Genomic DNA, 23851 nt, shown 5'->3' with positions numbered 1-23851 from the left:
TGGCCTTGTGCAAACAGTGACCACTCCAGTAAACCTACCCTCTTCTTCTCAAGACTGTATTGATATGCACAGTTACATTCCGTACTTTGAAGTCGGAGTGACTCTGTGTTTGTCTAACACTTCAGAGTGGCTATATGCCTACAAGGTTTCCCCTGGGGCTCTTAGGGACTCTTCAGAAGAAAAAAAAAAATCATTAGACCTTAGCTTGCTTCTTCCCATGACTTTCTGCTAAATGAACATTTCTTAGTCGTCTTGAGAACATCTGTTCCTTTGAAGGAGGTTCATTGCCCCCTTGGGAAAGCAGACTGCCCACCAGATATGATGGTATTTACTTCTGAGGCCTATGGGAGCAGATTCTGTGGTAAGGAGAGAAGACTTTCCATGAACACCAGTTATTTTCCAGGTTCTAGTGTTTAGAGGATGAGCCGAAGAAGTCTTACATAGAATACCTTTTGATAAAACAGCATAACCAAGTAATGGTCACACTGATAGCACCTACCCTGATATAAAGCAAGGAGGACACTTCTGAACTTTGTGGCATCTTCTCCAAAACCCACAACCTTACTCTGATCATGAGGAGACATGCAGACCAACCCAGCTTGAGGGACCCTGTACAAAATAGCTGATCAGTCTCCTTCAAGACTGTCAAGGTCATGAAAGATAAAGAAAGATGGGGAAACTCTTACAGATGAGGGTGATTGAAGAGACGTGATAAACCACATGCCATGTGGGACCTTGACTGGTACCCTAGAACCTCACGGACATTGGTGGCAAACTAGAGTAGTCTGAATCAAGTCTCTAGCTTACCTAATAGAATTGTGCCAGGTTAATTTCTGAGTTTTGGGATTGGTAGTATGGTTATTCCAGATGCTAACATTAAAAGCATCTGGGTGAGGGTATATAGGAACTACCTGTGCTATCTTTGTAGCTTTTCTGTAAATCTAAAATTATTCTAGGGGTGCCTAGGTGGCTCAGTCAGTTATGTGTCTGACCCTCGGTTTTGGCTCTCAGGTCATGATCTCAGGGTTCATGGGATCGAGGCCCGCATCGGGTTCCGTGAGGTCAGTGCAGAGCCTGCTTGGGATTTTCTTCCTTCTCTCCACCCCTCCCCTGCTCTCTCTCTCTCAAAATAAGTAAATAAACTTAAAAAAATAAAATTACTTCCAGATTAAAAGGTATTTTTTTAAAGATAGCAACAACAGAGAAGGGCTGGTTGAAGTTGTGATTGGGGCGCAGAGGAGAGAGGAGAAAGAAGTCCAAGGCCCGTTCCTTGCCTGACTGATACTGCCTCTTGCTTCCTCACCCCCATCCCCCCCGACCCTTCACCTCTGATGCCACATGGTGTATTTAGAAAACTGTTCTGCTTGTCACTTCATTATTGTATTGGAGTTTTCCAACAACCAGAGGAAGTGGGTTATGCTCCCATTTGACAGATGAGGACACTTCAGAGAAGTTAAGTAAATTGCCAAGGTCATGGGGCTAGGAAGTGAGTCCATTTTCAAACCCTGTCTGGCTCCCAGGTGGGTGCGCCTGTCCTTTGGGAAGATATGAACATTGTCTCAATGGGCATCACCTCCTGCTTCTGCTTCACTTCCTCGGACCATGGTGTCCATCTTCAGGAAACTAGTCCCCCGTCTTGAGTCCCCAGGCCCCTTCCTGATATCTGGGTGCCAGGATCCAACAACCAATGTACTCAATTTGGCCTTTGCAGCCTTCAACCTTTTCCACCCGGAGCCTGCGCTCCAGTCAAGAGTACGGCAGCAATAAAGAAGGTGGAAATCAGAACAAAGTCAAGTCCATGGCAAGTCAGCTGCTGGCCAAGTTTGAGGAGAACTCTCGGAACCCCTCGCTCGTGAAGCAGGTGAGTCCTGTCAGATGCTCGCTGGACCTGCCTTCCTGGTGACCAGAACCTGCTGAGAAGCCAGCAGAAACCAGAAGCAGCAGCCAGTTGAGGCTAGTGGTGGATTTTCAGGTAGGCCAGCCAGGCCTGGCTCGGGTGAGACTGGCGCTCCTTCTAGATCAGAAGTCGGCACACTTTTCCAAGAAGAACCAGATAGCAAGTTTAGGCTCTAGCAAATATTTTAGGCTTCGGGAACCACGCTATCTTTCTCACAACGGTTCATTTCTGTGCTAGTAGTATGACAGCAGCCAGGGGCAATACCTAAACAAATGTGCGTGGCTGTGTGCAAACAAACCTGAATTTACAAAAACGGGCAGCAGGCCAGATTTGGCCCGGGGCCCGTAGTTTGCTGATGCCTCTTCTGCACTGGAGGAGAAATCCAGAATTTGGTTCCACCTTGTAACCATGACTTGGTCTGCAGCCATCTTTGAGATGCCGGCTGCCGAGGAGCCTAAGGCCAGAGTGAGAAGACATGTGCAAACCAGGGGAAACTGAGTCACGGGTCTAAGATCCGGGGGACCAGCCCTCCCCAAGGGTTCTCTGGCATCCCCTCTCCCATGTTCACTGAGGTTAGGCTAGCAGGACCATTGTGTCTGACCAGGGGTGGCTGTGAGGCCGAAAGAGGCAGAATGCCGTGGGCCAGGCTGCACACTACGCTGACTGCTCTCCAGACTCTGACTCCAGGGTCTGAGCTGCATGAGGTTCATTTTGCTCCCCTGAATTCCTTTGGGATGCCGCCGTCAAATTACAAGAGCGTGGGATGAGGGGATTGGTTCTCTTTTAGAGAACACCTGGTTGATTGGGTTTACAGGCAATCATAAATGTCTGTCTGGCCTTGATGGTGGACCACGCCCCCTCCGGGACAAACCGACCTTCCCCAGGGAGCCAAGTTTTGTTGCTATAAGGGGGCCGTTTTCCCGAGACTTACAATTCTCTGAATTTTTTTTTTCTCTCAATTGCCCCTTCTGGAGGCTTTGCCCCTAGAAGTCCCCAAGTGTCATTGAGGGTTCTCTTCCATCAGAAGGAATGTAGCATCTAGTGTTCCGGGAGCTTTGCCAGTTCCAGGAGGACTCGAGGGCTGGCCACCCTGGCTTGGCATGGCCTGGCGGCACAGGCCCAGTGCCCCGGGTCTAAGCCAAGAGCAAGGACTCCCTGGGATTTACACGTTGTCCAAGAGAAGGGGACTCCAGGACTTGTTCACATGGACGGAGAGCCAGGGTTCAGGTTTCCCAGCAAGGCCCAGCTTGCAGGGGTGCTGTCTCTGCCCACCTCTCTTCTCCTCCCTCCAAGTTCTCAGTCTGACTCACCTTTTCCTTCATGTTTCCCGTGGCTGCTTTTTTGGACTTCCCTTCCTCCTCCCAGGAATGCCGCATCTCAGGGATAGGTAAGCCTGTCCTGCGCTCTTCCTCTGACCCACCTGTTAACTCTCGCTGCCCCCGGCCGGAGGAGCCCACACCCGGCCCATCACCTCCTCTGAAAAGGCAGGTAGGGCTCCTTCCAGTGGACGCTGTCATGCTGAAGTCAGAGGGGACTTTCACCCCGAGGGGCGGGGTCAGTGGCTGGCTGTGCAGCCCATGTAGGGCTGACTGTAGAATCTCTGGGAAGGCAGACACAACTTGGGGTGACCGCCCTTATAGGTAAGACTAACCAGGCATGCAGCATCTGGAAATACCTGCCAGTCAGGAGTAACATCTGCCCAGCGACTACACCCTCGATGCTGCATCTGCTCGGGCGAGAACTGGCTGTACCGCGTGGGGGATTTTGTGCGAAGCTCCAGGATACGTAGCTTTATTTGCAGACCACTTGAATAGGCAGATTTCGAAACGGATGGATAAGCGGCAGTGGTGTTGGGCCGAGCTCAGGTGACCGGTTGGCTGCGCACCATGGAGGGGTGAGGCTGGGATGTGGCGAAGGCCTCCCCCGGTGCCCGAGCAGACCAGGACCGGCCGGGGCCGGGGAGGCAACTGGCAGCCGTGGGCTGAGGCTTTTTCCAGCTAGCATCTCTGGGTTTGGAATTGGAACAGAAACACTGTTGTGACCACAGTACTCAGAAGTGGCTCATCAGCACCAGGAGTTTTGTGTCGCTCCAGGTGGTGGAGGCCGAGCGAGGCCTGTGTGGGTGTATTCCAGCGGCTTTCCGTCTGTGAGCGTCACAATCACCTAGAGAGCTTTCTTTTTCGTAATTTAGTGTTTACCAATTTTTGAGAGAGAGCGAGCAGGGGAGGATCAGACAGAGAGGGAGACACAGAATCCAAAGCAGGCTCCAGGCTCCGAGCTGTCGGCACAGACCCCGACATGGGGCTCGAACTTAAGGACCGTGAGATCATGACCTGAGCCAAAGTCGGACGCTCAACCGACTGAGCCACCCAGGTGCCCCTAGAGAGGTTTTCAGAAATATCTGGAACCCACCTCAGACCAATTAAACCAGACCCCCGGCGGGTGGGGCCAAACTTGGGTTACTTTTTCTAAGTGTCTGAGGTGACCTCAGGGTGCAGCTGGGACTGAGACCAGCCTCGTACAGGTCTTGATCCGGTGAGTTGGGGGGGAGGCCCGAGACTGTGTATCGTTACTGAGGATGTCGGACGGTGGAGAGTCGGGACCCCGGGTTAACAGGGAATCTGACTGATGGTGGCACCTGCCGTGCCCTCTGTCCCTGGTCAGCTTGGGGATGGCTTATAGTGGGGTGGGTGTGAATGGGCCACAGTCGGGAAGGAAGCTTGATTTTCCTTCTCTCCCAGTTCCCCTCGGTGGTTGTGACGGGGCACGTGCTCCGAGAGCTAAAGCAAGTGTCTGCTGATTGCGAGTGCCCGAGCAGACCCTGGAGAGCCAGAGCCAAGTCTGACCTGCAGCTGGGTGGGCCAGGAAGCTCTCCTGCTCTGCCCCCTGCCTGCCAGGGAGCGCTGGCCCTTTCCGGGGTGCTGCGGCGGCTGCAGCAAGTGGAGGACAGGATTCTCCAGGTGAAAGCTTTGCTCCGTGCCCCTCCTCTGCCTGTGTTTGGGGGTGCCTTCCTTCCCTCCCCTCCTCCCTCCGCCCACAGTGGGTTCCTCCTCTTCCTCTTCACTCCCTGTCTCCTCTGTCCCACCGAGACAAGCCTGCCCCTACCCCCCAAACCCCCAACCTCTCTCCTGACCCTCACGGTCTCTGTTGCTGTCTCTTTTTCTTTCCTCTTTCTCACCTGGCCTGCAGAAGAGGGCTCAGAACTTGGCCAACAGGGAATTTCACAAAAAGAACATTAAGGAGAAGGCGGCTCACCTCGCCTCCATGTTTGGACATGGGGATTTCCCACAGGTAAACAAGGGGCTTTCAGAGCCCCCTCCCCCACCCAGGGATCCACATGTTGGACATCTAGCAAAGTGACCACATGTTGGACATCCAGCAAAGTGACCACGACTCAGTCTGTGCAGCTTCAGACCCTCCCCCTCCTCCTTCCACGGCATGAGGAGCTATTGACTTTGCAAGAACTTGGACCGGCATCTAAAAAAGACCCACATGAGAAGATGCAAAAATATGTAGATAAATCATGACAAAGGGAAAAGCGAGGTAGTAAAGTGGGCTCAGGTCAAAGGAAACAGAACCGAATGCTTTTAGATCCTAGAGGGGTCCAAGTAGGCTCTGAGCATCCTGAGAGTCAACACGGAGAAGGAGAGCTGGCCTGTCAGGAATCACATCACAGTGACTTGACCGTGAAGGACAAGTTGCTCATGACATTGGAAGGCATGATGGGGGAATCTCCCCGTGGCCCCGACCGGGGAGATCCTGAGTGATGGGGCCAACCACAGGCTGTAACCTGTGCTCTGCTTTCCCAAAAGGCGGCATCAGCCAAGAAGAATGGCTTTGCCTGAGAATGGGAAGCACAGCCCCCTGCAGGCCAGGTACTCCTTTCGAAACTCACTGAAGAGAAGAGCGAGGGCTGGCGAGGAGCGGGAAGAGCTGATAGTGAGGTCCCCACAGTGGATGTGTGCGTAAGGCGCCCCCCCACCCCCGCCACCGCTCGCAGGCAGCCTGGTCCCTAGGACATAACCCCTCTGCTGTTTTCACTCCATCTCCTCCAGACCTGTGTCCTCTGCTTCTTGTCAGAGTCACTGACAGTGGAGGGATGCTTTGCATCTAGTTCACTTCTGGGGCCCAGGGGCCAGCCTCCACAGTAGCCCAGGGTTCTCCTTTCCTAAGTTTGCAGCTGCTACATGACCCCAAACTCCAGAGCGAGAGCGTCAGGCGTTAGCGATGGTATCTGGAGCAGACAGATGCAGGACTAGGACGGAGCGGCTGCAGCTCTTTTGGTGTGACGAGGGAGCCGGAATAGTTGTAGCAGAATGCCGTGTACCCGGGAGCCAGGCGGTCCTGCTGGGCTCCAAAGATCGAGGCTTCTTTTTTGTCCTGAGACCCAGGCCTGGATTTCTTTTCCCGTCCTTGAATGCGTAGGCATGGAGCTGCACTGTGGAGGCGAGCATCACGGTGCACGCCCCAGGGATAATCACAGCTTCCTCTGTTTCTGTTCTGTGCAGAATAAACTACTTTCTAAAGATCTGTCTCCCGAGCACCCTCCGGCTTCTCCCTCCTGCCTTCCATCTCCTGATCCTGCTGCTACTTCCTCTCCATCGACTGTTGACTCTGTTTCTCCTTCCAGAAAGGTAGTCGTCCCGTACCATTAGCTTCCCCCACCCTCTGCATGTTCTGAGATCTTCTCCTCTGCCCACCCTGTGCAGACAAATGCCAGGAGCTTGCTTTGGAGGTGATGAGGGTTTGTAAGATGCTTTACAGCAGTCCTGGATTCATTTGTTTTTGTGTTGGAGCAAGCCCCAAAGTAGAACAGGCAGCACACAAAAACTTGCCGGACAGTGCTGTGCATCTTGGCACCCACCATATGCCACCGCGTGCCGGATGGCGAGACGGGGTGGGCGGCACGATCCTTTTACTCCAGTTTTGATGATGAACAGCACAGCAGCATAGAAATGAGTAACATTTTACATAGGAGATGGCCAGTATTTGGTTGTTTTTGACCTAGCAAAATGGCAGCTTCACACAGCAAACCTACTACTTGTCAACACTATCCATTAATTCCGAGGCACAGAAAGGGCAAGTTTATACGAACCCAGGGAGGGGGAGAAGTCTGGAAAGGATTCACAGAGTAGGCAATATGGGAAACAAGTGTCGAAGGTTACACAGAAAGGGAAGGGCATTTCAGAAAGGTCTAGCATGTGCAGAGGAAGGCAGGCAGGGCTTGCGTGAACGGAAAGAGAATTCTGGTGTAACTTGCTTTGGGAATAAAAGTATTTATGGGAGTGTGGAGGATGAGGGTGAGAGTCAGTCCACTCTTGGTATTAAGGGGTTTCATTCTGTCCTCTTATAGCCACAGAAGCCACTGCTCTGTGTTCTAGAAGGCTGACTCAGGTAGCAGTGCAGAGGTCGGCTTGGAGCGGGGGTAGGGAGCGAACTTTAGGTAGATAATGAAATGCGCCCTTGAACAATTTTTAGATTGTGGTTGTGGAGGAATTTCTTATTTCCCCCTTGTCCTCCTGTCACTGAGTATGCTGAGAACACTTCCAGGTGGGGGTGGGAGAGGGGTGGTCTCTGGGAAGCTTGGCCCCTAGAGTAGATGAGCCTGAAAATGGATGTGAAGCCCACTTTGTCTAGCTGTTGCTCATGAGGAGGCTTGGTCCCTTCCTTGCAAACCGTGCTTCTCTGAACACATCTGGTCCATCTAGCTCCCCAGGCTCGTCTGGGCGTGCAAGGCTGAATGTCCCCCATCACAGTTACTGCTCTTTTGCTCCTGTGCTTTAAGCTAAAGCTCAAACACCTGATGTTACCTGAGTGTACAAGAGGAGCTGTCTCTCGGTTTGTAGTTGGGAGTCCCACCCCCAGTGACTTCCCACTGCTGTGGGGAGAAGAGTACAGGGAACGTCACTAAGAAAGGAGCAAGGAATATTATCAGCCCCCCACTCCTCCACAGTCCCAGTCGTGGGTGTGAATGACCCCCTGGAAGGGCAGCGAGAGGTGACATGGAGAAACACAAACACCTCCAGCTCCATGGAAGATAGCCATAGCCAAGACGCCTAGCGTCTTGTTCCAGGTCAGCCATTGGTCGGCTCTTTGACCTTAAGTCTCCTGACCTATCTGGGCTTCTGTATTTTGTCATCAACAAGAGAGTGGTTCCTGGCTCATGTGATAGTGAGCTCTCTGGGTGGAGACTGGCAGTTTTGTCATCACCATCACCAAGGCTACGGAGCAGCCATTTTGCCCAGCTTGGGAGAGGAGCCTCCCCTGGTGGGGACGGTACTTGCTGCTGTGGCAGCCATGACAGGACGAGAAGGGGCGAGGTTGCCTGGGCACAAGCAGGCAGTGGCTGGTGCTCCTGGCTGGGCAGCCAGGCCCACACCGTGCTTCTCTCCCGCTCAGCCGCTCTTCAGTTAGCCCTGGTCAAGGTCCCTTCTTGTCTCTGCTTTTCTTTCATGCTCATGGTGGCCTGGCCTGAGGGCAGAGCTGGGACAAGAAAAGCTACCACCCTTCCCAAGTTCCCTGACTTGATTTCTAGTAGGTGTTTGATCTCTAAGTGCTGGCGAGGCCACCAGGGTCTGACAGAGGCACTTCTGTCACGTCTGTCAATGTCAATAGGCACGTTCCCCGTCACATCTTCATCATGCTCCACTGGAGCCCTCGGCTGCTTCTCCATTGGGCTCTTCAAGGAGCTTTAAACCAATGTCACCCATGAAGCAAGGCAGTTAGTGAACATTCAGCCATTCAACAAACATCTATTAAACAACAGACAGCTCAGTGTTAGGCACTTCAGGCTCTTGGGATAGGCCTCAATGGAGTTACATTCCTTCCCTGGTGAGGCTTATATCCTTGTAGGTTGAAATAAATGGTCAATGATAATATAATATGTGAATAAACTGTACAGTACATCAGAAGACAAGACAGTACATCCTATGGAAAAATTATAGCAGGTAGCAGGGACCTGGCAGGCTGGGGACGGGTAGGAATTTAAAATGGAGTGGTAGGAGGGCTCTTCCTGGGAAAGAGAACTGAGCGAGAGTAGAGCCACAGATAGGAAAACAAAGGTGCAGAGAGGCGACTGGTACCCAGCGCTCCTGACCCCAGCCCAGTGTGAATGGAGTCCTTGTCAGAGGCACCAGCGCAGAGGCTGTGACTGCATAGAGCTCCACATGGAGCATGGAGAACCGCAAGTAGAGTGGGCTTTGGGATGGCCAATCTCAGGCCCTCTGCTCCCCCCTACAGCTCTGTTCCTTGTTTCTACCAGGTTGTGGTAGAAGAGTCACCCCTATTTCTTATTCTTATTCCATTTCTCTAGCCAGCCTTGACCATCAGGCGATAGTATAATTGAGCTTATTAATTACAGGCTGATGTGCCTGTCATAGGGTGGCTGGCAGTGAGTGGAGAGCTCTTAGAAAGGGCCACCCTGGGACATTGGGCAAGCCACTCACCTTCTTTGTGCCTTGGTTTCTCCATTTGTAAAAAGGACCCAGTTTGGACTCAGCATTCACAATACCCTTCAGATCTCACTGTGAAGCCCTTGTAGACAGTTAGGAATGAGTGGTGAATTCCAAGTTTCAAGCATTCTTGGAGAGGATATGGCCAGTGGCCCTGCACTCCCCGCCCCCACACACCACCAATATCCCTCCCTCTCCTGGGCCCCACCCTACCACTGATTCAACACTGGACTTTGTGCATGTACAGAATCTGGCAGGGTGATGGCCTCCTCTGAAGAGAGGGTTGGCTGCCCCTTAAAGTAAGTGACAGCTTGGTGACAAACCACTTCATTCAGTCCTGAAGGAGCTCCGGGAGCCTCTCCCCTGGAGAGAGCCTGAGGCCTCAGTGCTTCTTTCCAGCAGATTATGGGCTGTTCTCACTGCCCAGGGCCGCAAGCTGGACTCCATTCAGGGAAGCCAGAGGAAGGAAAATGCACTTAGAGACTGATGTTTGGTCCCTGGCAAACTTCAGGCAGGCACCGTGTCTCTATTCCTGCCCTAGAGCCCTACACTCCAATTCTGAGGATCCAGGGATAGCCACCTCCACCTGGGAGCAGACCTAGCCAAACTCGTATGAGGACCACGTGTTCCTCACAGGGATACAAACTTGGATCACCAGTCCCTAGATATGTGGCCAGGGCTCTGCCTTCAGATTCCACTTGCCTGCCTTCTCAGGTGGATATTTTGCTCTAAGATTCAGTGATGCCACTGGGAGTTTGGCCTGAATGGTGTCACATGGCTTCCTTAGGTCCTCTCATTTAGGATCTAGATCCTTACCAGAGTCTTGTCTTCCAAGGACTGGACTAGGGATCATGTCCACTCGTATATTCCCAGCACCATTCAACTCATCCATCCCATCAGACCGGCCCTCCTGTGGTGGCCCCCTGGCCCCCAATCAACCATTAGTTAACCTCTCTTTTCAAGCAGGGGGGCATGACTGCCAGTCCTTTGCCAAGGCTGGTGAGCTCTTGTGAGAACAAGATGGCGGCTGAGTGTTTGTGCAGCGGGGCAAGAGGGGACTGTGGGTCAGTCTTCCTGGGTCAGAAGAGCAATTCGCATCACAAAAGGAGCTTTCTCTACATGGGGCTATTTGTTCCAAAACTCGATTTGCAGGGTTTGTTGCAGAGATTTGTACATTGGAGCAAAGCTAGGTGAGTCTTGGCTGGTTGCTATGTCTGTTTCATTTGAGACAAGCCTAGATCTCAAGGCCTCCCTCAACCTCATCGTCTTTCTCTTTTTTCCTGGGATAAGAGTGCCTTTGGAAGTGTACTATGTGTATCCCAACATGGGGAATTTTAGTTAGTAGAGTGCTGTTGTGTCTCAGGGAGGCAGGGCGCTTCAGGGAGAAGAATATGAGCTTAGGGTCGCACTTGGGTTCAGAACACCAAGTACTCACTGTGTGACCTTGGATGAGTTGGTGGGCCTCTCAGCGCCTCAGTTTCCCAACCTATAGAATGGAGGTGACAGCAGCTAGCCCTGAGGGTGACAGGAATAATGCCATAAACTGACCAATGTAACATGCCTGAAGGATCCAGTAAACATACTCTTTCCCCAGTGGAGGAGAATTCCAGAAGAAAGCTCATTTACCTGAAATGCATGTTGATTCCTCTCTTTCTAAAGGCAAAGAAGTCACCTTCAGGTTTCCATTTCCATCCCAGCCACTTAAGAACAGTGCGGCCTCAGGTGAGTTAGAGCCTCCCTGAATCTCAGCTCTCCCATCTGCGAAGGGGGATTATGAGACCCACCTCGCAAGGCCGTGAGCATTGCACACGGTTGGGCACAGCACGGTGCCTGGCACCAGTGGACACAGGTGCAGATGTGGGTGCCCACTGGGAGGTCACAGCCACAAAGGCCTGCCTGAGTCTCAACTCCAAGGGTATAATTTCTGGTCCTCCTCAAAACAAGGTGGTTTCGATCCTTGTCCTCTCTCCCCCATGCCCTGAGCGTATCCCTGGGCATGCAGGCCCACCGCCTGTCCTATGATGTTCCTCACTCAGGGACTCCTCAGAGAGGAGTGTCAGCCCAAATATGCCCAGGAGACCTTCTCTGGCCCTGCCTGTCAAAACTTCCTCTTCCAGTGAGCCCTCAGCTTGGAGGCCCTGGAAACACCTCCTCACCCTGCCTGAGCCGTGTGGGCCTCATGATGTTCACAACAGGCCAGGTGGTCATGGGGACCCAGCTCTGTGGAGAAGCCCGGCCCAGACACCTGGTATTCTTGGCTGAGTTCCAGGCCCGAGGTGGTGGGGGGTGGGGGGAGGCGGAGGGGGACGTTAGCATTGTTTGGCCACAGATGGGCCCAGGAACCTGTTTCCTCCTTCCTTCAGAGCACATGCCCTGTGCCCGGAGTGTAGACATGAGTAAAACACAGTGATGACATTAGCGAGTGCAAACCAGAAGGGAGTGGAGAGCAGGGTGAGAAAGGCTTGTCCTGTTCTGAGCTCAGGCTGCCAGGGTTGCCTCCTTTTGTGTGGGGGGGGGGGTGTCCAGCCATCTGCTGCAGCCTCTGGGATCGTGCTGGTGACAAGAGTCCTGTCACCATGTTTGACTCATCGAAGAGAAGCCGGTGCGCTCACCCTGGCTGGGCTGTATTGGTCTTACTCATGCAGAGGAGGGAACCCAAGCAACCTAGAGGTTTTCAGAGTGAAGGCCATCTAAGAAAGGAGAGAAGAAGTTCCAGAACATGGAAGTGTAAAGCCACCCCAACGGCAGTGCTTTGAACTATCTGCCAAGTGCTTCTTGGGAGCCTAGTGCCATGTGAGGTGTGGCCCAGGTTCTATGGGGACCCTTTTTTGCAGTCCTGCAAGGATGGAGGTGGTCTCTCCATTTTATAGATGGGGCAGCTGAGGCTCACAGAAGGGAAATAGTGTATGTGAGATTATTCTAATGGAATGTGAGATGTTGGCCTGCTAGAAGTGTCCAGCCATTCCAGCTTGTTCTAGTCAATTAACCAAAAAATAATTAGAATTCAAAAGAGGAAAGAGGGTAGTAAGAAATACTCCGATTCTTCAAAATTACAAGAATATTGAAAGATACATAAAGGTTTGCAAAAGCAGCCCTACAGCCCTCTGAAATGACCAGTTCTTTAAAAACTAGTGACTGGGATGTGATCATTTTTGGCTAAATCTTTTTATTTGGCCAAACTCTCCTGAATTGTCAGCTGTCCTCATGACTAGTCCTCTGCAGGTCTTTCAGTGGGTGTATCTCCTTGTTGAGAACCCCTGGATCTCGCTCTGAGGTCAATATCAGGATGAGTTTTCTGGAAGTTTCTCTACAAATTGATCTCTCTATTTCTCAGCATCCCAAGAGCCTAGTAATTCCTTGGTTGGCTGGGGCAGTGCTACTCCAAGTGTGGTCCCTGGGCAGGTACTGGTCTGTGACCCGGTGAGCACAGCAAGTGAAAGTGAGCATTAGACACCTGTAGAGCAGTGTGGCATTGCCATACAACCAAGTGCACAATCATATCTCTAGCAATTCCCTTGTGTTGTGTCCAGAAATACCAGGTCACAATAGATTAGAGATTTTTTTTTTTTAAAGTAAAACCTGGTTATTTACCACTGATTGTTTGAGGAGCAGTGAGCTAGCACATGTCTGTCGATCATGTCCTCAATCTTCTAGAGCCAATAAGGTATCCTGTTAACAAGAAACATAGAGAAGAGAACCCATAATCCCCAGGGCAATGTTTGCCTCCATACTGGTCATCGAGGGTAGGCTTCTGGGGACCCCCCCTCACCTCTTGAGATTAGTTCTCCATCTCCTAGTCTCCTTGTGACCTCTCCAGAAAGTCCAGTCCACTTCTTGGTATTGGCCAGTGGTGACCCTGGGATGGTTTCTATCAGGTTAGGAGGGGCACATGCAGACCCAATGCCGCTTTCTTAAGGGTGCTTTCCTTATTCTTGGTAAAGCCTCTGAAATGGGGTGGGGTCTGTGATTGCAACTGGGAGAAAGGAGCCTTTATGGCCCATACTGAAAGACCAGTTTTGTCTTTATCCTGGATTACCTGGCCAGGTGACCCTGGATGGTGCCCTGTCCTGGTAGAAGAACCACGCAGGCCCATGACGACACAGATGTGTTTGGCGACACCCACCAGCAACCTTACAGCCCTCGGCAGGCTTCTGTAATTGCTCCTTAAGTCAGGATTGCACAAAAGCTCAGCAGCACAAAGTGCCTATTAGCTAAGTGGTTAATAAGGTCCCATTAGGGGCTTGTATTTAAAGCCTCGGAAAGTACAGTCTCAGTCTCTGCTAACTCAAGGGAGGCAATAATTGCGCGTGGGTATCATGGCATCGCCGTGGAGTCTTTCTGGGAGAGTGCCTCAGAGCCAGTTCACACGCTGGGCCATTGGAGGCAGCCCCACAAGGGCAGTGTGGGCAGGCAGGTAAATCTCACCTCCGCTGTCTTCCCTCCCCTCTTTGTCTTGATATAACCCCAAGAAGTAGTTGGTATTCTACAGCCTTTGTCTGAGGGACCCATGTTGGGGGTTCCCGGTAGGGGGTGCAACAACAGACGAACAAAGGCTTGTTGTCCTGCGCCCACGCACCTGAACCCTTCTCAGAAACAGGAGCCAAGTTCCTTGGCATTGGCAAAATCCTGCAAATGGTGGAAAGTGTGCCTGGAAGCAGAATCCTAACCTCTCCCAGGCTGGGCCAGCTTGGAGGGTGAAATGGGTATGGGGTAAGTGGCCTGGCAGCTGCTGCTACTGGGAAGGAGCTGGCTTTGTAAAGCCTGGAGGGGCCCCGTCTGTCTGAGGTGTGAGGTCAGACACCCTACCTCACAGGCCCACGGCCGTATTCCCTACAACCCCAAGACCCACACGTGGTCGGCGCAACTGTTCCAGAGCGGCTGTCAGTGTTAGGGCTTCCTTGATGAGAAAGGGAGCAGGAGCCTTGGGGAGAGAGCCTCACTCTCCCCCACCTGCTTGGCATCCTTCCCTCTTCTTCCTCGTATAGTGGCTGTGCTCTTGCAGGAATCCCATGAGTTGGCCAAGGCTCTGAGTATGGGCCCTGCTATCAGGAGGTGGGGAATTGCTGCCATTTGCCCATTGGCTTTGCCGTTCCCGGAACTTCCTGCCTTACATCTGAGCGTCTCGTAGCAGATTAGATGTGGCCTCCCAGGAGCAGTCCTGGGTTTAGATTGAGGGCATTCCTTCAACCTCACACATCACGGTTGCTTGTTGTTGCAACAGCCGTCTGCCTGTGCCACTCCCAGAAGCTGGATACAGAGGCCGCGGAGGGTCTGGAGCCTGCTTCCTTCTGGAATCCTGGGATGCGAAACAGTGTTTCCATAATCCCTTACTGTGGTGTGTGCCTCTCTGAAGAGGAGACTACAGTGTTCCCAGGGTGGCCTTTCATAGCTGGTGGGAAAGGGGGAGCAGGTTGGGATTTACCGGAGGGTGTGTGTGTGATTGTGCCCTATCTGCTTGGGCTCCAGCAGCTGCCCCAGCTCCAAGGCACATTGATGGGGACCCGGACAGGTGGGCATGGCCATCATGCCCTCCAAAGCACAGGTACCCGAGACCAGGCCGTGATGCCCAGGGCCCACATGGAGCTATCTTGCCAATACCAGTCTGGGGCCTCTGGGCACCGCCGTCTGGAGCCCACAGTCGAGTACGCTCTTGTTGCCTCCTCACTCCTGTTTCAGTCACCTCTCTGTAGGCCCAGGGAGACTCAGGTCAGACACCACCCTTGCTCCCTAGGGGTGTGGAGGCTGCAAGGCAGGCTGGGACCTGCTGAACTCAGGAAGCAGGGAGGGAGGAGTCTAGCTCATCTAGCTCATCCTGGCTCCGCCCTCAAAGCACCAGGCGCTTGGATATACATTCTCTCCCTCAGTTCTTACCTCACATCCGTGAGACAGACACCATTTTCCCCGTTTTACTGAACAAAAGAAACTGAGCTCAGAAGTTGAGAGTTTTGTGCTCAGTCTCAGAACTGGTTCATGGTGGAGTTGGGGACTTAACCCTTCCCCCCCAGTGTGGTCTGGGGCAGGGAAAGCCCACTGCTCATGAAGCAACAGCTCACAGCCCTCCAAAGAGGGGCGGTCTCTGGGGAAGGGCAGCTGCCATCCAGCTGTCTGTCTGTGAGGTCGTGGTTCCTTAGTGCGTGAGGGCACCGGGCTGGCGGTCAGGAGACCTGGAAAGTGTTCCAAATCTTGCATGTGTGTGCTCCGTGGTCTTGGATAGATCCCTCCCTGTCTCCGGGATTCATTTACCCCATCTGTGAACCAAGGAACTTAATGAATCCTGGAGGCCTTGCACCTCCCCATGGTGGTAGTTTTCCAGGTCACCTGGCTCACCCGGGCCACGGGGTTCCATTTCTGTGCTTCTCTCCATCTCCGGAGTGCCCGCTGCCCGCTCCAGGCTGGTTTTGCCTCTCCCGGGATGTTGGGTGCTATTTGCATGTGGGTGTGGAGCCCTCTCCCACATCCAGCCTGTTTGTGCTTTCCTGCTCGGTGCTAACTGGCCTCTACCTTTGTCTCTGTCTCCTCTGCCTCTGCTCTTGGGTAGCTGACGGTAGGGAAAGTGTCCAGCGGAATAGGGGCCGCGGCTGAAGTCCTGATCAATCTGTACATGAATGATCACAGACCTAAGACCCAGGCCACCTCTCCAGACCTGGTAAGGATGCGCACCCCTCAGCCTTCACCCGCAGACACCAGCTCTGACTTCCCAGAGAGGATGGCCTGGCCCATCCAAGGCCCTCTTCTCGTAGACGGGAGGCCTGAGAAGGGGCTGGACCAGAGCCGGGGTTTGAGGGGGCTGCATTTTCTGACAGACGAACCTCACTCGGCTCCCCAAGGGGTCATTTCACAAGGCAGGGTCTCTCTCCTGCTGTCCAGGGCTCTGGAGAGCTCCGTGAAAAGGCCAGGCAGGCCAACCGTGTAGCCAGGCACCCCTTACCATCAGTGTTGGGCATCCAGTCCGAGTAGCCCTTTTGCACTGGACTGAGAATCCAGTAATGGAGAAATCTTCCTCCCTTTGAATTCTCCCTTCTCCAAACAAGGCTGCCTGCTGCCAATGGCAGCCATCGGACCGTACAGTTCTGGTTTCCTTTGAGCGCGTCCCGCCTGGAATCCAGAACCCCCCAGGTGCACCGCTGCCTGGCCCTCCTCCTCCTCCTGCCCCCTTGGATTTAGGGATTTGACTGGCAGTCTGGGGGCTAGAGGACACAGCCTCTCCCTTCCCTGCAGTTCTCTGGAACAGTTCTGATGCCACAGGCTTTCCTCACCTGACTTAAGTCACTGCAGGAGGACAAATGTGGAAAACATTCTTTCAGGGACCTCTCTCTAGACCCGGGCAGCCCTTAACCCCCAGGACAGATTCCTGGAGACCGCATCTCCTGGCAGGCATGTTTGTGAGGGCTGCCTGCTCCTGCCCCCAAACCAGAGCAGCCGGCCTTGGGAAGAGCCCCTCCCGGGCCTCCCTTGCTGCCGGCTGGCCAGCCTGGTAGCAAAATGGACCGCAGTCCCTGGAGGGTTGGGGTCTATGTTGGGAGCATTTCCTCCCCCACCTCACCCTTTGCTGCAGAGACATGAGCAGCAGACGGGAGCCCACGAGGTCCCCGCGATTGAGGTCGGCAATTCCAAGAGCGTCAGCCTCACATTGCAAGATACAGTGTCCGTCCTAACGCACGGTGCTTCTCTCCCGCTGCCCTGTGCCCCTAGGAGTCTATGCGGAAGGTGTTTCCCCTGAACCTGGGCGGCAGCGACACCTGCCACTTCTGTAAGAAGCGCGTGTATGTGATGGAGAGGCTGAGCGCAGAGGGCCACTTCTTCCACCGCGAGTGTTTCCGCTGCAGTGTCTGTGCCTCTACCTTGCGCCTGGCCGCCTACGCCTTCGACAGCGACGAAGGTAACCCCCGGGGGCCCGGGACGGCACTGCTCTGCGGCCTGGGCTTCTGTGCTCTGGAGGCTCCGGGACGCCCAACACTTGCCAAGGAATGCAGCGTCCTCAGGAGAGTTGGTCAGAGAGCCGGGGGATCCTGCTAGAGAGACAGGTCTTCTGTGGGCAGGCCAGGGACACCCGGGAGCGGTCCTGCACCAGGCGGCACCTGCTGGGTGCCGAGTGCTTTACATGTGCGTTCTCAGCCAGTCTCACCACCTTCCATCCCCACCACCCCCCACCCCGTGTGGTTGGGGAATCAAACCTGGAAACCTAGTCACGTGCTTGGCACCGCACCTGGCTTGTGGCAAGGGTCCAACAAATGATGGCATATCAATGCTGTGATTTATAAAGTGTGTATTATGGAAGTAATCATAATAGCAACCTCCCCTCTGAGAAGCGGCCTGCCAGAATGTACCATTTACTAGCCATATAACCCTGGATTTAGGAATCCGGTTACCTCTGGGTCCCTCAGTCGTTTCATCTGTAAAATGAAGGTAATAATAGTTCTTAGGTCAAAAGTTTGTTGCAAGATGGTTCACACGAGTTCGTTCATGGGAAAAATTCAGAATAGTGTCTGGTATATTGTGAGTCCTGGAGAAGTTTTCCTTGTTGTTACCATCATTAACTGTCCCTATTATTACTCTTGTAATGAATGGTGAACAAAGCAGGCTTTTCTGGCAGGTGCCCAATGGTCCTGGGCTGTGGCCAGGGACCCAGTGTGTGTCTCACCTGGGTCTTTTCCTCCCCATCACTGCCGCCATCTGCTCCAAGCCTTTCCCACTTCCAGGGGGCCCCAGGAAGGACCAGGAACTGGAAACAGTACTGATATTCAAAGCTGTCCGTTTTGCAGTCTTGCAACCAGCCTTGGGAAGGGACTTGGCCTCAGTTTGGTTTGGGGAGTGTTTTGTTTGAGGGTTTCGGCCCCGTCCCCAGCATCCCTGCACTCCTCCCCCCGCCTTGCTACAGCCTGCCTCTGAGGCAGCAAAGGGTTCTCATCTCAGTGCTGCTGCTTTAAGACAAGTGATAGAAACTGCTTCCCAAGTTTAAGGTTTCCTAGGCTTGCTCCCATTATTGGTATTTTCTGACCTTGGCTTGTGTCTGCTGCAGCTCTCATTTACAGGAGAAAACCTGTGTGTGCCTGTGTGTGTTTCTTTTACAGGCAAGTTTTTCTGCAAATCTCATTTCATTCACTGTAAAGCCAACAGTCAGCAGAGGAAGAGACGGGCAGAGTTGAAGCAACAAAGAGAGGTATGTTTTGTCTTGAAAGCGCTGGTGAAACAGGGCAGGCCCCTGGACAGGAACTCATTTGCGAGGGTTCTTCCAAGTTAGGCCAACGTTTCTGGCTTTGGAGGAACTGAGACCCACAGGTAAACACGAGAGTCTGTGCTGTGCAGTGTGGAGGGTCCCTCTTCCTTAGCCTGTTCAGCAGGCCTCTGGGCTCACCCCATTCTAGAGGCCAGCTCCCAGGTGAGCGGCGGTGCCAGCTTCTCCCGAGGAGCTTGGAAGAGCCTTCCCAGGTACTGGGCTGAGACTATATGCCCAGCCATGCGAAGACTACAGGGTCCCCCTGCCCCCACCCCTGGCCTGGGTCCCTCGGGACCTCAGAGTGTTCTATGCAGGGATGCCTTCTGTGGAGACTACCTTTCCCTAAGTTTTCCCCCCAGGCTCTCAGAAGTCCGCGAAGTGACAGCCTGCTACATATTTGGACAGTTTGTGATAGCGCCCCCTTTGGCAGCTCTTAGCAAATACCTTCTCTACCGCCTGATTGGCCACCCACCTCCAGCAAGGACCCACAACTTAACAGCCCTGTTCTGATTACACGAGTACTGTAGGCTCAGTGTAGAAAAATGGGGAAATAAATGAACGTATGCAGACAAGGAAAATTAAATCATTCATCACCACCCTGTCCTGAGAAACCCGTAACTAACATTTTGTGACATTTCCTTCCAGACTTTTCCCTCTGTGAATGTATTTTAACCTAGCTGGAATCCTATCACTACGCTTTTATATCCTTCTTTTTATATATTTGCAGTATATTGAGAGCCATTCCCCAAACATTAAAAATTCTTCTGAAGCCTCATTCTGGATGCCTGTAAAAGATGGTTGATAATTTATTTAATGAGGTTTATCCTGTGTCATATTTTTACCTTATAAATATTTTTATAACAGGCATCTTTGTATGCATGTCTTTGTCCCTATTTCAAATTATTTACTTAGAATAGATCATGACAAATAGGATTTCTGAGTCAAAGGACATGTGTACATTGTTTTTTTTTTGTTTATTTTTGAGAGAGAGACAGAGTACGAGTGGAGAGGGACAGAGAGAGAGGCAGACACAGAACCCAAAGCAGGCTCCAGGCTCCGAGCTGTCAGCACGGAGCCCAATGTGGGACTTGAACTCACGAACTGTGAAATCATGACCTGAGCTGAAGCCGGACGCTTAACTGACTGGAGCCACCCAGGCACCCAACAGTTGTTGTTGTTGTTGTTGTTGTTGTTGTTTTCAAAGGACATGTGTGTTTTAAGGCACCCAGGTGGCTCAGTCAGTTAAGCGACTGACTCTTGATTTCAGCTCAGGTCAGGTCATGATTTCATGGTTCATGAGATCAAGCCCCAAGTCGGGCTCTGCGCTGACAGTGCGGAGCCTGCTTGGGATTCTCTCTCTCCCTCTCTTTCTGCCCCTCCTCTGCTTGCTCCCTCGCTCTCTCTCAAATAAATAAACTTTTTTTAAAAAGTAAAGAACATGTGTGTTTTGAAGGACTGTGAACCTCTTGGTCACCTTGGCCCCAGGAAAGTGATGCCCATATTTAGCCCCCCTTCAGCCATGCATGGGGGCTGAGGTTATTGGCGGGGGAGAGGGGGCTGGTTGCAAAATGCAGAGTCTGCCATCGTCAGTTTGTGTTGGCTCTCTTCGTCTGCTTCATGGGAGGGGTCCTCGGTGAGAATCATGGCCTAAATGCCCTCCCTTTGCTCCCTCTCAGGAGGAGGGAACGTGGAGAGAGCAAGAGGCCCCTCGGCGGGACACTCCTGTGGAAAGTTCTTGCGCGGCCGCCGCCATTGGCACGCCTGAAGGCAGCCCTCCAGGTATCACCAATTCCTTCTTTAGGAAGGCGCTAAGCTGGCCTCTCAGGCTGCCATGGGGCCTGCTTCACATTCCCCAGAGCCTGCTTAACTGGATTCGGGGACTCCTGCGTGCAGCCGGCCTTCATTTCAGGGACAATGCTTACAACTACTGCTACACTTACGAGCTCCTGAGCGTCGGGCTCCCGCTCCTCTGGGTGTTCTCCGAGGTCCTGGCTTCCATGTACCGGGAGTCTGAGGAGTCCCTCGAGACCATCCGCAACTGGGTGCTCAGATGCTTCCCGGTCAAGCTCCACTGAAATGCCAGCCACCCCCGAAGGGCCCTAACATTTCCACTTAGACGGCAGTGTGTTTGCAGTTAGCAAGGCCCTGGCCAGGAAGCCTAGCATTCTTTAATAACCAGTTCGCTCAAAGCCAAAGAGTTTCCCGCTGGCCACCTGCGCCTGACTTTGTCAGGGCGAGCATCTGCTCCTGGTGCTGGGGCCAGCACGACATGAAGGATGTTTTTTATAGCTTTGTCCTCCTTTTATACCAAAGCGAGCCACATTTCTAGGTTTACATTTCAATTTTTAACTTTTAATAAGCCAAGAAAAAGCTTTTTTTTTTTTTTTTTTTTTTTTTTGCTATGAGTGTCAATTTTTCTAAACACGGTTTGAAGTTTTTAACTGATATTACAAACCCTTTCTACCTTGCAGTCAGCTGCCGTAGTCACTGCCTGCAACATTAACGATTTGGGCTTTTATAGAAGCAGAAGTGAGTATGCTGCCTCCTGACCAGTGCTTTTAGATGTACGTCCCCTAATGCCACTTGTCAACAGGGGACAGTGTTTTGCAACACGAAAGCATGATCAGTTTAGAAGCAAGGAGTAGATCAGAGTGGAATTGAACCTACGGCCTGCAAAAGCACGCGGCAGTGTGTCATTGGCTGTTATCTGTCCTCCCGGAGGGACGGAAAGTGTTTTTGCTGCCTTATTTTGATGTACGATAGGAGCTGAAGGGTTTTTCCCCTCCTACCAAATCACAGCCAAATGCCTTAGAGCCATGGGGTTTCAAGCAGATTGCGACAAACCTCCATCATCCCTTCCCACTAACGAGCACTGCACAGGAAGCCCCTTGGCCCCTGACCATGCGGAGCTCCATCAAGCTGATGCAATGTCGAAGAGGAGCTATGTCAGTTGGTGGCATTGACGCCTGGGGTCATGACCCCTGGGACTCCCTATCAGGTGCTCAGCCCAGGCTGCAGACTGAGCCAAGGCCACTCAGGGTCTATAATGGTCAGGCTGAGGAAGGAATCTGCCCTCTCCTATCATGTCCTTTGGGACTGAGGGCGTTTGTTAGCACCTCAGGGTATTATTTCTGGGACACGAGATCTGCCCCATGAGCACTACTTACAGACATCCTGGCTGCTTAGCCGCTCGGCTGCCATGCATATTTGGTCAAAACAGCCCGACACCATTTGTTTTCACACTGTCCTAGCAAAGGAATGTGTCTGACCTCTTGTGTCTTGACTAGCAGGGGAGGCTGGGGGTGGAAGCTGTTTGTTGACTGATACAAAGGAAATATGCCCTATTAAGGGCAAACACAGGCATGGGGCCTACCTGTGGTCTTCACTCTGGGCTTCCGGAGGAGGCCTCTGCTCCCCCCCCCCACCCCTCCACTCTGCCTAGACATGACCACTGCTGGGTCTAGTGGAACAATGGAGAGGCTGCCGGGAGAGGCCCACCAGCGTGCTCAGGATGTGTATATTTGCCAGGCTGGAGCTGGCTCTGTGCCCTTGTTACACTAGAGGTCTCCTCTCAATGAAGTAAGTACGGAACCTGTCGTGGGTTAGAAGCCAGGGCTCTTGAGTGCTTTGTGATGATAGGTTTCTATACGGCAGGAAGAGAGGGAGAGGCATTTCTACAAATACTTCCCTGAAGTTCTTGGATAACACAGGGATATGGCTGTGACCAAGTTCACAGGCACTGGCACCTCTGTCCTTGTTGGAACTGTTCTCAGTCTGATGACTCGTGTTGTGTTTTTCCAAATTTTTGCTGGGGTTTTACTATTCCGCGTGGTGGGAGGAACTTTTGCTTCATTCTTTGATTCCGAAAGGAAATTCTTGAGGTTGTGATGTGAACACATGCGCAGCCGTGTCATTGCTATTGTCTTCGGCTCAGGGTGGGCCGAGACGCTTTGTGGAATGCTCCACGAAGCCCGAGTGAGCATCTCTCAGAGTGTCCTTTACGGCCATGAAGAGACTGGTTTGAATTACTCTGGTGATACAGGGTGTGCCTGTCAGAAACCTGAGATGTTTGTACGTTCTGAGGCTTTGAACCTTCCTGGTGGGCAGCACCGAGACCCATGGTGGATCCCAGGAGGCACATGCCTCTCGGCCTCCCCAGCATATTCGAGAATGAGTATGAGACACTGGAGTAAAATTGGGGCCAAGAGATATGGGGGGAGGGGGTTCCCGAGGATGTGCGTAGCCCTGAGTGGAGAACAGAGGGGCACGGATCCTCTCTTGCAGAGAAAGAGGTGGTCACTACCAGAAAGGTTCACCTGACCAAAGCAAGCAACGATTTGTTTGGGGACGTCCCCCTTTTATTAATGGTTGCCTCATCTTCAATTTCTGTGCCTTTCGTGTTATCAGCCTTTCTCCTTTGTCCCCCAGACTAAATTCTCCTTTCTGTCTCTCTCTTTCCAACCTTACACTGTGGCCATCAGTTCGTTTCAGCCTTCCAGTGCTACACCCACTTCTTGGCTGACACACTTCTGCTCTGAGGTGACTGGTTTTCTTGCCGATTTTCAGAGAGTGGTACTAATGCCTAACCCGCTTTCCGCGCCCCGTCCTCCCCGCCGTGGTACTTACTGGTTGTGCTAACTGTGAACGTCTCGCATACTAATGGACTCATTCCGTGGCATGGTGGGTTAACAGTGTGGGGTGGTGCTCCGCTCGGAAGCCATTCTTCATTCTTTTCACCTCTGAGCCGGCTGCCCGGTCTACACCTGGGACATACCACGCCTCCCTCCGGCTCCCTGTATGGCCTGCATGCGTGCCTTTCCCATTGCGAAGCCACTTACCTCCCTGGGACAGTGACCCCAACTGTGACACCACACAGCAGAGAGGGCTCTTCACCTTTGAAAATAACTCTTTTATCTAGCAGCCTCTGAAAAAGTACATGCGTACAAGTGTCTTAAATTGATTCTAGTATAAAGATTATTGATCAAAACCATGGGTGACCCTTTCTGGAAGGATGTAAAAAAAAAAAAAAAAGAAAAAGAAGGAGAGGAAAAAAAAAAAAAAAACGCTCCCAGGCTTCATCGCAAGCCTGACCCATGCTCTGTGTTTCGAACACACAATCACAATTTTCCTAGCAAATCCCTTCCCTGCTGCAGCCTGTGCTTCAGACACAAGGGCTTTGCTGTGGCTCCTCTTATTGTCCTTGGCTCAGAAAGCCCCAGATGATGCAGAAGCTTCACTTAGAGCAATCATTGTCACAGGCCAGGGGTGGCTTTGAGAAATGACTCC

At 52.5% G+C, this 23851-nt stretch overlaps 1 protein-coding gene across 14 annotated transcripts in view; it reads left to right on the top strand.

The window, feature by feature from the left end:
* The window catches only part of MICAL2 (microtubule associated monooxygenase, calponin and LIM domain containing 2), a 221718-nt gene that overhangs the window by 118360 nt on the left and 79507 nt on the right, over nucleotides 1–23851 (top strand). For 3 of the 14 annotated variants that reach the window (XM_078433221.2, XM_078433218.2, XM_060606024.3), the window contains 10 exons: nucleotides 1712–1861; nucleotides 3263–3385; nucleotides 4639–4857; nucleotides 5087–5188; nucleotides 6406–6531; nucleotides 11008–11070; nucleotides 15887–15994; nucleotides 17041–17227; nucleotides 18420–18508; nucleotides 20242–20344. In XM_078433221.2, the coding sequence (XP_078289347.2) occupies nucleotides 1712–1861; nucleotides 3263–3385; nucleotides 4639–4857; nucleotides 5087–5188; nucleotides 6406–6531; nucleotides 11008–11070; nucleotides 15887–15994; nucleotides 17041–17227; nucleotides 18420–18508; nucleotides 20242–20344 (1270 nt within the window). Of the gene's footprint in view, nucleotides 1–1711; nucleotides 1862–3262; nucleotides 3386–4638; nucleotides 4858–5086; nucleotides 5189–6405; nucleotides 6532–11007; nucleotides 11071–15886; nucleotides 15995–17040; nucleotides 17228–18419; nucleotides 18509–20241; nucleotides 23606–23851 lie in introns of those variants that run through there. The other 11 variants (XM_060606035.3, XM_060606034.3, XR_009602230.3 and 8 more) reach the window with 11 other exon arrangements.

Source organism: Panthera onca, chromosome D1, assembly GCF_046562875.1.
Source record: "Panthera onca isolate mPanOnc1 chromosome D1, mPanOnc1 haplotype 2, whole genome shotgun sequence".
NCBI lineage: Eukaryota > Metazoa > Chordata > Mammalia > Carnivora > Felidae > Panthera > Panthera onca.
This window is presented reverse-complemented; position numbering and strand designations above follow the sequence as displayed.